General features: G+C 44.0%; 1 protein-coding gene across 1 annotated transcript in view; it reads right to left on the bottom strand.

Moving 5' to 3' along the window:
• Nucleotides 1-6,256: 6,256 nt before the first annotated feature.
• LOC146751192 (transcription factor 4-like) overlaps nucleotides 6,257-19,617 on the bottom strand; it is a gene marked incomplete at both ends in the record, with an annotated part of 89,733 nt that continues 76,372 nt past the window's right edge. The window contains 4 exons of the mRNA XM_085535290.1: nucleotides 6,257-6,333; nucleotides 9,210-9,439; nucleotides 13,498-13,699; nucleotides 17,873-18,008. Of these exons, the coding sequence (XP_085391416.1) occupies nucleotides 6,257-6,333; nucleotides 9,210-9,439; nucleotides 13,498-13,699; nucleotides 17,873-18,008 (645 nt within the window). The remainder of the gene's footprint in view (nucleotides 6,334-9,209; nucleotides 9,440-13,497; nucleotides 13,700-17,872; nucleotides 18,009-19,617) is intronic.

Below are 19,617 nucleotides of genomic sequence, written 5' to 3' on the forward strand. Positions count from 1 at the left end.
CAAACCTATGCAAATTTATGCAAATGACCCTCATTAAGGCCTCCTTCGTTAGCGCCGCCCCCCAACCCCATATACAGAATCAAAGTGCTCGTTATAAGGCTCGTTAAGACCCCCCCCCCCCATAGTAATGAATGACCCCCTTAATTAAACCTTAATTAGCCCGACTCATTAGCATACTCATTAGCATATTCATTAACATAATTAAGAACAGGAAGGGGAAAGAAAGGCACCGCGGTTCCGGGATTAAAGAAAAGGGGAACAGAAATGAAGCGAGAAATAAGAAGAAATCCCCACCGGCTCCGATTAATTAGTCGTTAATTCATTAATTAAGTCGCTCATGAATATTCATTAACCCTTAATTAACCCCCCCCCCCCCCCTCCCCCTTATCCCTCTTATCCCCATTGAGTTGAATGGGAGGGGGCGGGGCTACGCTAAGCCACGCCCCCTCCCATTATAGTCTATGGGGGCCCTTGGCCACGCCCACTTCTCCTTATATGGGCATGGGCTACGCTAAGCCACGCCCCCTCCTATTATAGTCTATGGGGGCTCTTGGCCACGCCCCCTCCCATTATAGTCTATGGGGGCTCTTGGCCACGCCCCCTCCCATTATAGTCTATGGGGGCTCTTGGCCACGCCCCCTCCCATTATAGTCTATGGGGGCTCTTGGCCACGCCCATATTTCCTTATATGGAGTCCTTAACCCCGCCCCCTTTTCCATATATGGGCAGGGCTCCTTTAGCCACGCCCACGTTGCCTTATATGGAGCGTCTAATCTGCATATATGTGGGCGGGGCTTCCTTATAAGACACTATATCCCCTATAAGACACTATATGGGATTAGCTCCGCCCCCTTTACCATATATGGGCGTGATTTGCATAGCTCCGCCCCCATTCCATATATGGCGCGCCCTTGGCCACGCCCCCTTTCCATATATGGGCATAGCCCCGCCCCCACCTCCATATATGGGTGTGACCTCCATAGCCCCGCCCCCTTTGTCCATATATGGGTGTGTCCTCTTTAACCCCGCCCCTTTATGCAAATGAAGGGGCGTGGCATTGTCAAGCCCCGCCCCCACCCCCATTAACCGCCATTGAGGCCTCATTAGCACGTGATTGTATATTCATGAGCCTGATTTGCATAGCCCCGCCCCCTTTCTAGGTCCCCTATTGAGTGCTAATGAGGCCTGGATTAATGGATTAATTAATTAATGGCCGGTCATTAATTAATTAATCATTAATTAATTAATTAATTAATTAAGGGGGGGGCGATCCGACGTCGGTATGGACCTGGAAAGGGAAAAGAAGTTAATTAGGGTTAATAATTAATTAATAATTAATTAATAATTAATTAATAATTAATTAATAATCGATTAATAATCCTAATAGTTAATTAATGGCCCCAATAGTTAATTAATAGCCTTATTAATTCATTATTAGCCGTATTAATTAATTATTAGCCCCCAATAATGGCATTAATAGCCCTAATAATGAATTAATAGCCCTAATAATTAATTAATAATTAATTAATAATTAATTAATAGTCCTAATAATTAATTAATAACCCTAATAATTAATTAATAGCCTTATTAATTCATTATTAGCCGTATTAATTAATTATTAGTCCCTAATAATGGCATTAATAGCCCTAATAATCAATTAATAGCCCTAATAATTAATTAATAATTAATTAATAGTCCTAATAATGAATTAATAATCCTAATAGTTAATTAATAGCCTTATTAATTCATTATTAGCCGTATTAATTAGTTATTAGTCCTAATAATGGCAATAATAGCCCTAATAATGAATTAATAGCCCTAATAATTAATTAATAATTAATTAATAGCTGTAATAGTGAATTGATAGCCCTAATAATGGCCCTAATAATTAATTAATAGCCCTAATAATTAATTGATAGCCCTATTAATTAATTAATTGCCGTAATAATTAATTAATAGCCCTAATAATGAATTAATAGCCCTAATAATGGCCCTAATAATTAATTAATAGCCCTAATAATCAATTAATAATTAATTAATAATTAATTAATAGCCCTAATAATGGCATTAATAGCCCTAATAATTAATTAATAGCCCTAATAATTAATTAATAGCCCTAATAATGGCATTAATAGCCCATATAACCCCATATAACCCCATATAACCCCATATAACCCCATAGAACCCCATATAACCCCATATAACCCCATTAAACCCCATTAATAACCCTATTAGTCCCTAATAATCCCTATTAATCCCTATTAATCCCCATTAATAACCCTATTAGTGCCTAATAATCCCTATTAATCCCTATTAATCCCTATTAATAACCCTATTAGTGCCTAATAATCCCCATTAATCTCTATTAATCCCTATTAATAACCCTATTAGTGCCTAATAATCCCTATTAATCCCTATTAATCCCTAATAAATCCCCATTAAACCCCATTAAACCCCTATTAATCCCTATTAATCCCTAATAAACCCCTATTAATCCCTAATAAATCCCTATTAATCCCCATTAAACCCCATTAAACCCCTATTAATCCCTAATAAATCCCTATTAATCCCCTATTAACCCCTATTAATCCCTATTAATCCCTAATAAACCCCTATTAATCCCTATTAATCCCTATTAAATCCCTATTAATCCCCATTAAACCCCTATTAACCCACTAATAACCCTATTAATCCCCTATTAACCCCCTAATAACCCCATTAAACCCCATTAAACCCCTATTAATTCCTAATAATCCCCTATTAATCCCTATTAATCCCCATTAAAACCCCATTAAACCCCATTAATCCCTATTAATCCCTATTAATCCCTATTAATCCCTAATAAATCCCTATTAATCCCCTATTAACCCACTAATAACCCCATTATACCCCATTATACCCCCATATACCCCCATATAACCCCCATTAAACCCCATTAAACCCCATTAAACCCCTATTAATCCCTATTAATCCCTAATAAATCCCTATTAATCCCCTATTAATCCCCTATTAACCCACTAATAACCCCCATATAACCCCATATAACCCCATTATACCCCATTAAACCCCATTAAACCCCATTAAACCCCTATTAATCCCTAATAAATCCCTATTAATCCCTATTAATCCCTATTAATCCCCTATTAACCCCCTAATAACCCCATTAAACCCCATTAAATCCCCTAATAATCCACTAATAACCCTATTAATCCCTATTAATCCCTATTAATCCCCTATTAATCCCCTATTAACCCACTAATAACCCCTAATAACCCCTATTAGTGCCTAATAATCCCTATTAATAACCCTATTAGTGCCTAATAATCCCTATTAATCCCTATTAATCCCCTATTAATCCCTATTAATCCCCATTAAACCCCCTAATAACCCCTAATAACCCACTAATAACCCTATTAGTCCCTAATAAACCCCTATTAATCCCTATTAATCCCCTATTAACCTACTAATAACCCCTAATAACCCCATTAAACCCCCATTAAACCCCATAATAACCCCTAATAACCCACTAATAACCCTATTAGTGCCTAATAATCCCTATTAAATCCCTATTAATCCCTAATAAACCCCATTAAACCCCCCCAAGACCCCTAATAACCCACTAATAATCCTATTAATCCCTATTAATCCCTAATAAATCCCTATTAATCCCTATTAATCCCTAATAAATCCCTATTAATCCCCTATTAACCCACTAATAACCCCCATATAACCCCATATAACCCCATATAACCCCATATAACCCCATATAACCCCATATAACCCCATATAACCCCATTAATAACCCTATTAATCCCTAATAAATCCCCATTAAACCCCATATAACCCCCATATAACCCCCATATACCCCCATATAACCCCATATAACCCCCATATAACCCCCATATAACCCCATATAACCCCATATAACCCCATAGAACCCCATATAACCCCATATAACCCCCATATAACCCCATAGAACCCCATATAACCCCATATAACCCCCATATAACCCCATATAACCCCATATAACCCCATATAACCCCATAGAACCCCATTAACCCCATATAACCCCATATAACCCCATATAACCCCATATAACCCCATATAACCCCATATAACCCCATATAACCCCCATATAACCCCATATAACCCCATATAACCCCCATATAACCCCATATAACCCCATATAACCCCATATAACCCCATAGAACCCCATAGAACCCCATATAACCCCATATAACCCCATAGAACCCCATATAACCCCATAGAACCCCATATAACCCCATATAACCCCATATAACCCCCATATAACCCCATATACCCCCCATATAACCCCATATAACCCCATATAACCCCATATAACCCCATATAACCCCATATAACCCCATATAACCCCATATAACCCCATATAACCCCATATAACCCCATATCCCCCCATATAACCCCATAGAACCCCATAGAACCCCATAGAACCCCATAGAACCCCATAGAACCCCATTAATAACCCTATTAGTGCCTAATAATCCCTATTAATCCCTATTAATCCCTATTAATCCCCTATTAATCCCTATTAATCCCTATTAATCCCTAATAAACCCCTATTAATCCCTATTAAACCCCATTAAACCCCATTAAACCCCATTAAACCCCTATTAATCCCTAATAAACCCCATTAAACCCCCCCAAGACCCCTAATAACCCACTAATAACCCTATTAATCCCTATTAATCCCTAATAAACCCCATTAAACCCCCATTAAACCCACTAATAACCCCTAATAACCCCTATTAAACCCTATTAATCCCTAATAAACCCCTATTAATCCCTATTAATCCCCTATTAATCCCCTATTAACCCACTAATAATCCCCATATAACCCCATTAAACCCCATTAAATCCCCTAATAACCCACTAATAACCCTATTAATCCCTATTAATCCCTATTAATCCCTATTAAACCCCATTATACCCCTATTAATCTTTATTAATCCCCTATTAATCCCTATTAATCCCCTATTAACCCACTAATAACCCCTAATAACCCCTATTAATCCCTAATAAACCCCTATTAATCCCTATTAATCCCACTAATAACCCCTAATAACCCCTATTAATCCCTATTAATCCCTAATAAATCCCCATTAAACCCCTATTAACCCCCATATAACCCCCATATAACCCCATATAACCCCATATAACCCCATATAACCCCATTAAACCCCCTAATAACCCCTATTAACCCCCATTAATCCCTATTAATCCCTAATAAATCCCTATTAATCCCCTATTAACCCACTAATAACCCCCATATAACCCCATTATACCCCATTATACCCTAATAAAACCCTATTAATCCCTATTAATCGCTAATAAATCCCTATTAATCCCCATTAAATCCCTATTAATCCCCTATTAATCCCCTATTAACCCACTAATAACCCCATTAAACCCCCATTAAACCCCATTATACCCTAATAAAGCCCTATTAATTCCTATTAATCCCTAATAAATCGCTATTAATCCCTAATAAATCCCTATTAATCCCCATTAAACCCCCATTAAACCCCATTAATCCCTAATAAATCCCTATTAATCCCCATTAATCCCACTAATAACCCCTAATAACCCCTATTAATCCCTATTAATCCCTATTAATCCCTATTAATCCCCTATTAATCCCTATTAAACCCCCTAATAACCCCTAATAACCCCTATTAATCCCTAATAAACCCCATTATACCCCCTAATAACCCCTAATAACCCACTAATAACCCTATTAAACCCCATTATACCCCTATTAATCCCTATTAATCCCTAATAAACCCCTATTAATCCCCCATTCAACCCCATTAAACCCCATTAAACCCCATTAAACCCCCATATCCCCCCATTATACCCCCATATAACCCCATATAACCCCCATATAACCCCATTAAACCCCCATTAACCCCCATTAAACCCCCTAATAACCCCCATATAACCCCATTATACCCCATTATACCCCCATATAACCCCATATAACCCCATATAACCCCATATACCCCCATAGAACCCCATATAACCCCCATATAACCCCATATAACCCCATATAACCCCATATAACCCCATATAACCCACCTCAGACCCTATTAATGGGGGGGGTCACATCTGCCCCATATGAGCCCCCCCGTCCCCCATGGCCGGATGGGAAGCGGCCAAAGCCAAAGCTGGGGGGGGGGGTGGGGGGGGGTGGGGGGGGGGGTGGGGGTCGCCTCCCCCCCCTCCCCCCCCCCCCCCCCACTTTCTCTTCCTCCCGACGCTTCAAACAAGCCGCCTTCGGGTTCAGGTTGCGCTCTGCAAAGCAAACGGGGAGATGCATGAGCACTTTGCATTGCAAGACCCCTTTGCATTGCAATGCAACCCCAAAGACTTTTGCATTGCAATCCCCTCCCCTTTTGCATTGCATTGCAAGACCCCTTTGCATTGCAACCCGAATTTGCATTGCAACCCCATGCACTTTTGCATTGCAAGACCCAATTGCATTGCAACCCCAAACCCTCTTGCATTGCAATACTTCGTTCCATTGCATTGCAACCCCATCCACTTTTGCATTGCAATCCTCAATTGCATTGCATGACCCCTTTGCAGTGCAGTGCAACCCACCTTTGCATTGCAACCCCCTCCCCTTTTGCATTGCATTGCAAGACCCCTTTGCATTGCATTGCAAGACCCCTTTGCATTGCAACCCCAAACCCTTTTGCATTGCATTGCAATACCCAATTGCATTGCATTGCAACCCACCTTTGCGTTGCAATCCCCTCCCCTTTTGCATTGCAAGACCCCTTTGAATTGCAACCCCCAGTTGCATTGCATTGCATTGCAAAACCCTTCTGCATTGCATTGCAACCCGCTTTTGCATTGCAACCCCCAATTGCATTGCATTGCATTGCAAACCCCAATTGCATTGCAACCCCAAACCCTTTTGCATTGCAATGCAATCCTTTGTTGCATTGCATTGCAAGACCCCTTTACATTGCAATCCCCAATTGCATTGCATTGCAATCCTTCATTGCACTGCATTGCAAGACCCCTTTGCATTGCATTGCAAGACCCCTTTGCATTGCAACCCCAAACCATTTTGCATTGCATTGCAACCCCCTTTTGCATTGCAAGTCCCAATTGCATTGCATTGCAATCCTCAATTGCATTGCATTGCAAGACCCCTTTGCATTGCAAAACCCAATTGCATTGCAGCCCCCCTCTCTTTTGCATTGCAATCCCCAATTGCATTGCAACCCCCAGTTGCATTGCATTGCATTGCAAAACCCTTTTGCATTGCAACCTGCCCCCCTTTTGCATTGCATTGCAATCCTTTGTTGCATTGCAACCCCCTTTTGCATTGCAAACCCCCCTCACCTCTGACTTGCTGCTCCAAGCTGAGGATGACGGCCACGGCCTGATGCAAGATGCATTGCAACCCCCAATTGCATTGCAATAGACCTTTGCATTGCAAAACCCATTGCAACTCCCCCCTTTTGCATTGCATTGCATTGCAACCGCCTTTTGCATTGCAAAACCCAATTGCATTGCAAGACCCCTTTGCATTGCAAACCCCATTTGCTTTGCATTACAACCCCCTTTTGCATTGCATTGCAATCCTCATTTGCATTGTAATCCCCATTCACATTGCAAGACCCAATTGCATTGCATTGCAATCCTCTTTTGCATTGCAACCTGCCCCGCTTTTGCATTGCATTGCAATCCTCCATTGCATTGCAACCCCATAAACTTTTGCATTGCAAGATTCAATTGCATTGCAAAACCCAATTGCATTGTAAGGCCTTTTGCATTACAACCCTTTGTTGCATCGCAACCCCCTCTTGCAATGCAAAACCCAATTGCATTGCAATCCCCATTCGCATTGCAAAACCCAATTGCAACCCCCCCTTTTGCATTGCAATTTTTTGTTGTATTGCAATCCTCAATTGCATTGCATTGCAAGACCCCTTTGCATTGTATTGCAACCCACCTTTGCATTGCAATCCCCTCCCCTTTTGCATTGCAATCCCCTCCCCTATTGCATTGCAAGACCCCTTTGCATTGCAAGACCCCTTTGCATTGCAAGACACAATTGCATTGCAAAACCCAATTGCATTGCATTGCAACCCCAAACACTTTTGCATTGCAAGACCCAAATGCATTGCAACCCCAAAGCCTTTTGCATTGCAACCCCATGCACTTTTGCATTGCAATCCTCAATTGCATTGCAATGCAATCCTTTGTTGCACTGCATTGCAAGACCCAATTGCATTGCATTGCAATCCTTCATTGCATTGCATTGCAACCCCCTCCCCTATTGCATTGCAAGACCCAATTGCATTGCAACCCTAATATGCTTTGCATTGCAAGACCCAAGTGCATTGCATTGCAACCCACCTTTGCATTGCAACCCCAAACCCTGTTGCATTGCAAGACCCAATTCCATTGCATTGCAATGCAATCCCCTTTTGCATTGCAAGACCCATTTGCATTACAACCCCAAACCCTTTTGCATTGCAAGACCCAATTGCATTGCATTGCATTACCCTTTTGCATTGCAATGCAACCACCAATTGCATTGCATTGCAAGACCCCTTTGCATTGCAACCCCCAGTTGTATTGCATTGCATTGCAAGACCCCTTTGCATTGCATTGCAATCCTTTGTTGCATTGCAATGCTCTCCCCTTTGGCATTGCAATCCTTCATTGCATTGCAACCCCCAACTGCAATGCATTGCACCCCACCTTTGCTTTCCATTGCAACCCCCTTTTGCATTGCAACCTGCCCCGCTTTTGCATTGCATTGCAACCCCCTCCCCTTTTGCATTGCAAGACTTAATTGCATTGCTTTGCATTGCAACCCCCAATTGCATTGCAAGACCCAATTGCATTGCATTGCAACCTACCTTTGCATTGTAACCCACCTTTGCATTACAACCCCAAACCCTCTTGCATTGCAATACTTCGTTCCATTGCATTGCAAGACCCCCAACTTTTGCATTGCAAGACCCCTTTGCATTGCATTGCAAGACCCAATTGCATTGCATTGCAACCCAGCTTTGCATTGCAACCCCAAAGCCTTTTGCATTGCAATCCGAATTTGCATTGCAACCCCATGCACTTTTGCATTGCAACACACAATTGCATTGCATTGCATTGCAACCCCATTTTGCATTGCAAACCCCCCTCACCTCTGACTTGCTGCTCCAAGCTGAGGATGACGGCCACGGCCTGATGCAGGATGAGCAGCTTGGTTTGCGGTTTGTCGCTCTTCAGATGCAGCTGCACCATCCTGCCCAGCTCCTTGAAGGCCTCGTTGATGTCCCTCACTCTCAGTCTCTCTCTTGCATTGTTGGCCATGCGTCGTTCCTTTTCCCTCTCTGCTTTTTGCTCCGGGGTTAAGTCTTCCTCTTCCGGGTTGCTGTTGGGGTCGCAAAAGCAAACGGCATCAATCTCAGGCTGCTTTTTTTGCAACTTGCAAGCTTGCAGTGCATTGCAATGCAAACCCTGTGCAACTTGCAAGCTTGCAATGCATTGCAATCCCTCTCCTTTGCAACTTGCAAGCATGCATTGCAATGCAAACCCTTTGCAACTTGCAAATGTGTGATGCAATGCATTGCAACCCCCCTCCTTTGCAACTTGCAAGCTTGCAATGCATTGCAACCCCCCTCCTTTGTAACTTGCAAGAGTGTAATGCAATGCAATGCAACCCCTTTGCAATTTGCAAGCTTGCAATGCATTGCAATCCCCCTCCTTTGTAACTTCCAAGTGTGTGATGTATTGCAATGCAACCCCTTTGCAACTTGCAAGCTTGCACTGCAATGCAATGTGACCTCTTTGCAATTTGCAAGTTTGCATTACAATGGGACCCCCCTCCCTTGCAACTTGCAAAAGTGTGATGCAATGCAAACCCTTTGCAACTTGCAAGCTTGCATTGCATTGCGATGCAAACTCTTTGCTATCTGATGCATTGGAATGCAAAGCAACCCCTTTGCAATTTGCAAGTTTGAATTGCAATGCATCCCCTTTGCAAGTGTGTGTTGCATTGCATTCACCCTCCTTTGCAATTTGCAAGCTTGCATTGCAGTGCAAACCCTTTCCAATCTGATGCAATGCAAACCATCCCCTTTCCAATTTGCAAGCATGCAATGCATTGAAATGAGACCCCTTTGCAACTTGCAAGCATGCATCGCAATGGGACCCCCCTCATTTGCAACTTGTGACCTATTTGCAATTTGCAAGCTTGCAATGCATTGCCATGCAAACCCTTTGCTGTGTGATGCATTGCAATGCAACCCTACCCCTTTGCAATTTGCAAGTTTGCAATGCAATGCAAACCCTTTGCAACTTGCAAGCTTGCAATACATTGCGATGCAAACCCTTTGCTGTGTGATGCATTGCAATGCAACCCTACCCCTTTGCAACTTGCAAGCTTGCAATGCATTGCAACCCCCCACCTTTGTAACTTGCAAGTGTGCATTGCACTGCAAACCCTTTGCTATGTGATGTATTGCAATGCAACCCTACCCCTTTGCAACTTGCAACCTTGCATTGCAATGCATCCCATTTGCTGCTTGTATTGCAATGGACCCCCCTCCTTTGGAACTTGCAAGCGTGCAATGCAATGCAAACCACCTGCAATTTGCAGGAATGCAACGCATTGCGATGCAAACCCTTTGCTATGGGATGCATTGCAATGCAAAGCGACCCCTTTGTAACTTGCAAGCGTGCACTGCATTACAAACCCTTTGCAACTTGCAAACGTGTGATGCAATGCACTGCAACCCTTCATTGCAAGCCCCATTTTGCATTCCAACCCCCTTTTGCATTGCAGCCTTTTGCATTGCAACCCTTGTTGCTTTTGTATTGCAACCCCTTTTGCTTTTGCATTGCAAGCCCTGTTGCTTGTGCATTGCACCCCTTCATTGCATTGCAATCCCCATTTCCATTGCAACCTTTTGCATTGCAACACCCTTTTCCACTGCAACCCTCTTTTACAATGCAACCCCCTTCACTTTTGCATTGCAACCCTTCTCTGCATTGCAACCCCCTTTTACACTGCAACCCCCTTCACTTTTGCATTGCAATCCCCATTTCCATTGCAACCCCCTTGGGTTTTGCATTGCAACCCCTGTTCCTTTTGCATTGCAATCCCCATTTGCATTGCCACCCCTCTTTGCATTGCAACGTTTTGCAATGCAAACCCTTTTCCTTTTGCAACCCCCTTTGTTTTTGCATTCCAACCCCCTTTTGCATTGCAACCTTTGGCATTGCAACCCCCCTTTGCATTGCAACATGTATTGCTTTTGCATTGCAACTCCCGTCACATTTGCATTGCAACCCCAATTGCTCTTGCATTGCAACCCCCCTTTGCATTGCAACCTTTTGCATTGCAACCCCCTTTTGCAGTACAAGCCCCACTTTTGCATTGCAACCCCTGTTGCTTTTGCATTCCAACCCCCCTTTTGCACTGCAACCCCCCTTTTACAATGCAACCCCCTTTGCTTTTGCATTACAACCCCCATTTGCATCACAACCTTTTGCATTGCAACTCCCTTTTCCACTGCAACCCCGTTTTGCATTGCAACCCTTCATTGCAAGCCCCACTTTTGCATTGCAACCCCAATTGCTTTTGCATTGCAACCCCCTTTTGCAATGCAAACCCTTTTCCTTTTGCAATCCCCTTTTGCGATGCAACTCCCTTTGCTTTTGCATTGCAATCCTTCATTGCATTTCAACCTTTTGCATTGCAACCCCATTTTGCAATGCAACCCTTGTTGCTTTTGCATTGCACCCCCCTTTTGCATTGCAACCCTTTGCATTGCAATCCCCATTTCCATTGCAACCCCATTTTGCAATGCAACCCCTGTTGCTTTTGAATTGCAATCCCCATTTCTATTACAACCTTTTGCATTGCAACCCCCATTTGCATTGCAACCCTTCATTGCATTGCAACCCCCATTTCCATTGCAACCCCCTTGCTTTTTGCAATGCAACCCCTTTTGCTTTTGCATTGCAATCCCCATTTCTATTACAACCTTTTGCAATGCAACCCCTGTTCCTTTTGCATTGCAATCCCCTTTTGCATTGCCACCCCTCTTTGCATTGCAATGTTTTGCAATGCAAACCCTTTTCCTTTTGCAACCCCGTTTGCTTTTGCACTGCAAACCCCCTTTGCATTGCAACCCTTCATTGCATTGCACCCCCCTTTTCCATTGCACCCCCCTTTTCCATTGCAACCCCTTTTGTTTTTGCATTGCAACCTTTTGCATTGCAACCCCCTTTTCCATTGCAATCCCCATTTTGCATTGCAACCTTTTGCAATGCAACTCCCTTCACTTTTGCATTGCAACCCTTCATTGCAATCCCCTTTTGCATTGCAACCCCCTTTTGCATTGCAACCCTGTTTTGCATTGCAATCCCCATTTCCATTGCAACCCCATTTTGCAATGCAACCCTTGTTGCTTTTGCATTGCAACCCCCATTTCCATTGCAATGTTTTGCAATGCAAACCCTTTTCCTTTTGCAACCCCCTTTTGCAATGCAACCCCATTTTGCAATGCAACCCCAATTGCTTTTGCATTGCAACCCCCTTTTGCATTGCAACCTTTTGCACCCCCCTTTTCCATTGCACCCCCCTTTTCCATTGCAACCCCTTTTGTTTTTGCATTGCAACCTTTTGCATTGCAACCCCCTTTTCCATTGCAATCCCCATTTTGCATTGCAACCTTTTGCAATGCAACTCCCTTCACTTTTGCATTGCAACCCTTCATTGCAATCCCCTTTTGCATTGCAACCCCCTTTTGCATTGCAACCCTGTTTTGCATTGCAATCCCCATTTCCATTGCAACCCCATTTCCATTGCAACCCTTGTTGCTTTTGCAACCCCTGTTGCTTTTGCATTGCAACCCCATTTTGCAATGCAACCCCCTTCACTTTTGCATTGCAACCCCCATTTGCATCACAACCTTTTGCATTGCAATCCCCTTTGCTTTTGCATTCCAACCCCCTTTTGCATTGCAACCTTTTGCATTGCAACCCCCTTCACTTTTGCAATGCAACCCCTTTTGCTTTTGCATTCCAACCCCCTTTTGCATTGCAATCCTTCATTGCATTTCAACCCCTGTCACTTTTGCATTGCAATCCCCATTTCCATCGCAACCGCGTTTGTTTTTGCATTGCAACCCCCTTCACTTTTGCATTGCAACCCCGTTTTGCATTGCAACCTTTTGCATTCTAACCCCCTTTTCCATTGCAACCCCCTTTGTTTTTGCATTACAACCCCCATTTGCATCACAACCTATTGCATTGCAACCCCCTTTTCCATTGCAACCAGTTGCATTGCAACCCCATTTTGCATTGCAATCCCCATTTCCATTGCAACCCCATTTTGCAATGCAACCCCAATTGCTTTTGCATTGCAACCTTTTGCAACCCCCGTTTGCATTGCAACCCCCGTTGCACTTGCAATCTTGTTACCTAGACCTTGACCTCGTAATTGCTTTCAGCTCCTTCTTGTCGTCCTCCGGCTTCTTGTCGTCGCTGCCGTTGTTGCTGCTGCTGCTGTTGCAGCCGCTTTTGGCCTCGTGCAAATGATTCTCGTCGGCGCCGCCTTCATCGTCCGATTTCAGCTCCGAGCTGCCCGACGACACGCTCTGACCTTGCAAACCGGACGCCAGGCCTGCAAGGTGCAATGCAAGGCAATCAGATGCAATGCAATGCAATGCAAAGTGGGTGTAGTGCAATGCACTGCAATGCAATGAGATGCAATGGAAGCTGTGTGCAATTGGATGCATTGAAATGCAATGGGATGGGATGCAATGCAATATAATGGGATGCAATGAGATTCAATGCAATGCAATGCAATGCAAAGTAAGCCACATGCAATGCAATGCAATGAGTTGCAATGCAATGCAATGCAAAGTGGGTGCAATGAGATGCAATGCATTGCAATCGGATGCAATGCAATGCAATGCAATAGGTTGCAAAGCAAAGCAATACAATGCAATGCAATGCAATACAATAGGTTGCAAAGCAAAGCAATGCAAAGCAATACAATGCAATGCAATGCAATGCAATGAGATGGGATGCAATGAGAGTCAATGCAATGCAATGCAATGGGATGCAATGCAATGCAATCAGTTGCAATGCAATGAGATGCAATGCAATGCAAAGTGGGTGTGATGCAATGCAATGGGATGCAATGAGATGCAATGCAATGCAATGCAATACAATGGGATGCAATGCAATGCAATGGGATACAATGCAATACAATGTAAGGCAATACAATGCAATGCAATGCAAAGCAAGCCACGTACCATGCAATGCAATGGGATGCAATGCAATGGGTTGCAACACAAACCCGTGCAATGCAATGGGATGGGATGCGATGCAATGCAATGCAAGCTGGGTGCAATGCAGTGCAATGGAATGCAATGCAACTGGTTGCAATGTGGTGCAGTGCAATGCAATGCAATGCAAGCTGTGTGCAATGTGGTGCAATGCAACGGGTTGCAATGCAAAGCCGTGCAATGCAATGCAATGCAATATGACACAACACAATGCAATGAGATACAATGCAAAGCAAACCACATGCAATGCAATGCAATAGGATGCAATGCGACACGATGCAATGCAATGCAATGGAAGGTGTAATAGGATGCAATGGGATTCAATGCAATGGGATGCAAAGCAAGAAGGGTGCAATGCAATGCAATACAATGCAATATGACACAATGCAATGCAATGCAATGGGATATGAGACAATGCAATGCAATGGGATGCAATGCAAGCTGGGTGCAATGCATTGCAATGGGTTGGGATGCAATGCAATGCAATGTAATGGGATGCAATGCAATGCAATACAATAGCTTGCAAAGCAAAGCAATGCAATGCAACGCAAAGCAAAGCAAAGCAAACAGGGTGCAATGCAATGCAATGGGATGCAATAGGATGCAATGCAATGCAATGGAATGCAATGCAAAGCAATGCAATGCAATGCAATGCAAAGCAAAGCAAAGCAATGCAACCCAATGCAATGCAATGCAACCTGGGTGCAATGTGGTGCAATGCAATGCAATGGGATGCATTGCAAAGCAATAGGATGCAATGCAATACAATGCAAACCACATGCAATGCAATGCAATAGGTTGCAAAGCAAAGCAAAGCAAAGCAACCCAATGCAATGCAATGCAAGCTGGGTGCAATGCAATGCAATAGCTTGCAAAGCAATGCAATGTAATGCAATACAATGCAATAGGTTGCAAAGCAAAGCAAAGCAAAGCAATGCAATATGACACAATGCAATGCAATGCGATGGGATGCAATGCAAGCTGGGTGCAATGTGGTGCAATGCAACAGGCTGCAGTGCAATAGGTTGCAAAGCAAACAATAGGATGCAATGCAATGCAATGCAATACAATAGCTTGCAAAGCAATGCAATGCAATAGGGTGCAAAGCAAAGCAAAGCAAAGCAATGCAATGGGATGCAATGCAATGCAAGCTAAGTGCAATGTAATGCAATGCAATGCAATAGGTTGCAAAGCAAAGCAAAGCAATGCAATGGAACAGGATGGGACGAGATGCAAAGCAATGCAATGCAATGCAATGCAAGCTGGGTGCAATGCAAAGCAATGCAAAGCAATGCAATGGGATGCAATGCAACCCAATGCAATACAACACAAGCAAAGCAAAACAATGCAATGCAATGCAATGCAACACAACACAATGCAATGCAATGCAACCCAATGCAAAGCAATGCAATGGGATGCAATGGGATGCAATGGGATGCAAGCAATGGGTTGCAAAGCAAAGCAAAGCAAAGCAATGCAATGCAATGCAAGGTGGGTGTGATGTGGTGCATTGCAATGCAATACAATGCAATGCAATGGGATGCAATAGGATGCAATGCAATAGGTTGCAAAGCAAAGCAAAGCAATGCAACCCAATGCAATGCAATGCAACCCAATGCAACCCAATGCAAAGCAAAGCAAAGCAAAGCAATGGGATGGGATGGGATGCAAGCAATGGGTTGCAAAGCAAAGCAGTGCAATGCAAGGTGGGTGTGATGTGGTGCAAAGCAATGCAATGCAATACAATGCAATGCAATACAACACAAGCAAAGCAAAGCAAAGCAATACAATGCAATGCAATGCAATGCAATAGGTTGCAAAGCAAAGCAAAGCAAAGCAATGCAACCCAATGCAACCCAATGCAAAGCAATGCAATGCAATACAATGCAATACAATACAATGCAAAGCAATGCAATACATTGCAAAGCAAAGCAAAGCAAAGCAAAGCAATGCAATGCAATGCAACCCAATGCAAACCAATGCAATAGGGTGCAATGGGATTCAATGCAATGCAATACAATGCAATGCAATGCAATACAATAGCTTGCAAAGCAATGCAATGCAATAGGGTGCAATGCAAAGCAAAGCAAAGCAAAGCAAACCACGTGCAATGCAATGCAATGCAACCCAATGCAATGCAATGCAATGCAATCGGATGCAATGCAACCCAATGCAAAGCAAAGCAAAGCAACACACGTGCAATGCAATGCAATGCAATGCAGCCCAATGCAATACAATGCAATAGGTTGCAAAGCAAAGCAATGCAATGCAATAGGGTGCAATGGGATTCAATGCAATGCAATGGGATGCAATGCAATGCAAGCCACGTGCAATGCAATGCAGTGCAATGCAATGGGTTGCAAAGCAAAGCAAAGCAATGCAAAGCAATGCAATGCAACCCAATGCAATGCAATGCAATACAACACAAGCAAAGCAAAGCAAAGCAAAGCAAAGCAAAGCAATGCAATGCAATGCAATGCAATGCAATGCAATGCAATGCAATGCAACCCAATGCAACCCAATGCAACCCAATGCAAAGCAAGCCACGTACCATGCAATGCAATGGGACGCAATGCAAACTGGGTGTGACGTGGTGCATTGCAATGCAATGCAAATGGATGCAATGCAACCTGGGTGCAATGCAATGCATTGCAAAGCAAAGCAAAGCAAAGCAATGCAATACAATGCAACCCAATGCAATGCAATGCAATGCAATGCAATACAACAGGTTGCAAAGCAAAGCAATGCAATGCAACCCAATGCAACCCAATGCAATGCAATAGGTTGCTAAGCAAAGCAATGCAATGCAATACAGTGCAATACAATAGCTTGCAAAGCAATGCAATGCAACCCAATGCAAAGCAATGCAACCCAATACAACCCAATGCAACCCAATGCAAAGCAATGCAACCCAATACAACCCAATGCAACCCAATGCAATGCAAAGCAAACCACGTGCAATGCAATGCAATGCAAAGCAAAGTGGGTGTGATGCAATGCAAAGCAAAGCAAAGCAATGCAATGCAATGCAACACAACCCAACCCAATGCAATGCAATGCAATAGGTTGCAAAGCAATACAATGCAATGCAATAGGGTGCAATGGGATTCAATGCAAAGCAAAGCAAAGCAATGCAATGGGATGCAATGCAATGCAATGCAATGCAATGCAATAGGGTGCAATGGGATGCAATGCAACGCAATGCAAAGCAAAGCAACCCAATGCAATGCAATGCAAGCTGGGTGCAATGCAATGCAACGCAATGCAATGCAAAGCAAGCCACGTACCATGCAATGCAATGGGACGCAATGCAAACTGGGTGTGACGTGGTGCATTGCAATGCAATGCAAACGGATGCAATGCAACCTGGGTGCAATGCATTGCAAAGCAAAGCAAAGCAAAGCAAAGCAAAGCTGTGCAATGCAATAGGTTGCAATGCAATGCAATGCAATACAATAGCTTGCAAAGCAATGCAATGCAATGCAACCCCTGTCGCTCCTCACCCCTATACGGATCGTGGCCGTGATTGAGCTCGGGCGACGTCGCTGATTGGACGGGGAGCTGCGGCACCGTCACCTGATTGGGCAGCAGCGAGTGAGCAGAACGCAGCCCCATTGGATCGTCCCTGTGGGCACCGACCTATAGGAGAAGAGCAAGGCAAGGTTATGGGGTTCTATGGGGTTCTATGGGGTCCTATAGGGTCTTATGGGGTCTATGGGGTCTATGGGGTCTCTATGGGATTCTATGGGGTCCTATAGGATCTATGGGGTCTCTATGGGGTCTTATGGGGTCCTATGGGGTCCTATGGGGTCTCTATGGGGTCTCTATGGGGACTTATGGGGTCCTATGGGGTCTATGGGGTCTTATGGGGTCTTATGGGGTCCTATGGGGTCTATGGGGTCTTATGGGGTCCTATGGGGTCTCTATGGGGTCTATGGGGTTCTATGGGGTCTCTATGGGGTTCTATGGGGTCCTATGGGGTTCTATGGGGTCCTATGGGGTCCTATGGGGTCCTATGGGGTCCTATGGGGTCTATGGGGTCCTATGGGGTCTATTGGGTCCTATGGGGTCTTATAGGGTCTTATGGGGTCTTATGGGGTCCTATGGGGTCTTATAGGGTCTCTATGGGGTCCTATGGGGTCTCTATGGGGTCCTATGGGGTCCTATTGATTCCTATGGGGGCTGCAATACCATTAGCGGCCACTAGGTGGCGCTATATAATGGAATCCAATGGAACTCTATGGGATCCTATGGGGTCCAATGGGGTCTCTATGGGGTCCTATGGGGTCTATGGGGTCCTATGGGGTCTTATAGGGTTCCTATGTTATCCTATGGGGTTCTATGGGGTTCTATAGGGTCTTATGGGGTTCTATGGGGTCTATGGGGTCCTATGGGGTCTTATGGGGTCTCTATGGGTCTTATGGGGTCTCTATGGGGTCCTATGGGGTCCTATGGGGTCCTATGGGGTCTCTATGGGGTCTTATGGGGTCTTATGGGGTCCTATGGGGTCTTATGGGGTTTAATGGGGTCTTATGGGGTCCTATGGGGTCCTATGGGGTCTTATGGGGTTCTATGGGGTCTCTATGGGGTTCTATGGGGTCCTATGGGGTCCTATGGGGTTCTATGGGGTCCTATGGGGTCCTATGGGGTCCTATGGGGTTCTATGGGGTCCTATGGGGTCTTATGGGGTCCTATGGGGTTCTATGGGGTCTTATGGGGTCCTATGGGGTCTATGGGGTCCTATGGGGTCTTATGGGGTTCTATGGGGTCTCTATGGGGTCCTTTGGGGGTCTATGGGGTCTCTATGGGGTCCTATGGGGTCTTATGGGGTCCTATGGAGTCATATGGGGTTTTATAGGGTTCCTATGTTATCCTATGGGGTCCTATGGGGTCTCTATGGGGTTCTATGGGGTCTATGGGGTCCTATGGGGTCTTATGGGGTCCTATGGGGTTCTATGGGGTCTATGGGGTCTTATATCCCATATCACCCCATATCACCCCATATAACCCCATATCGACCCTATATCGACCCCATATAACCCCATATCGACCCCATATCCCCACCCTATAACCCCATATCGACCCCAAATCCCATATAGACCCTATATAACCCCATATTGACCCTATATCGACCCTATATCGACCCTATATCCCATATCCCACCCTATATAACCCCATATAACCCTATATCGACCCCATATCGACCCTATATCCACCCCATATCCCATATAGACCCTATATCGACCCT

This window comes from Coturnix japonica, unplaced genomic scaffold (genome assembly GCF_054131305.1).
Source record: "Coturnix japonica strain WE unplaced genomic scaffold, WE-NBRP24 Scf115, whole genome shotgun sequence".
Lineage (NCBI taxonomy): Eukaryota > Metazoa > Chordata > Aves > Galliformes > Phasianidae > Coturnix > Coturnix japonica.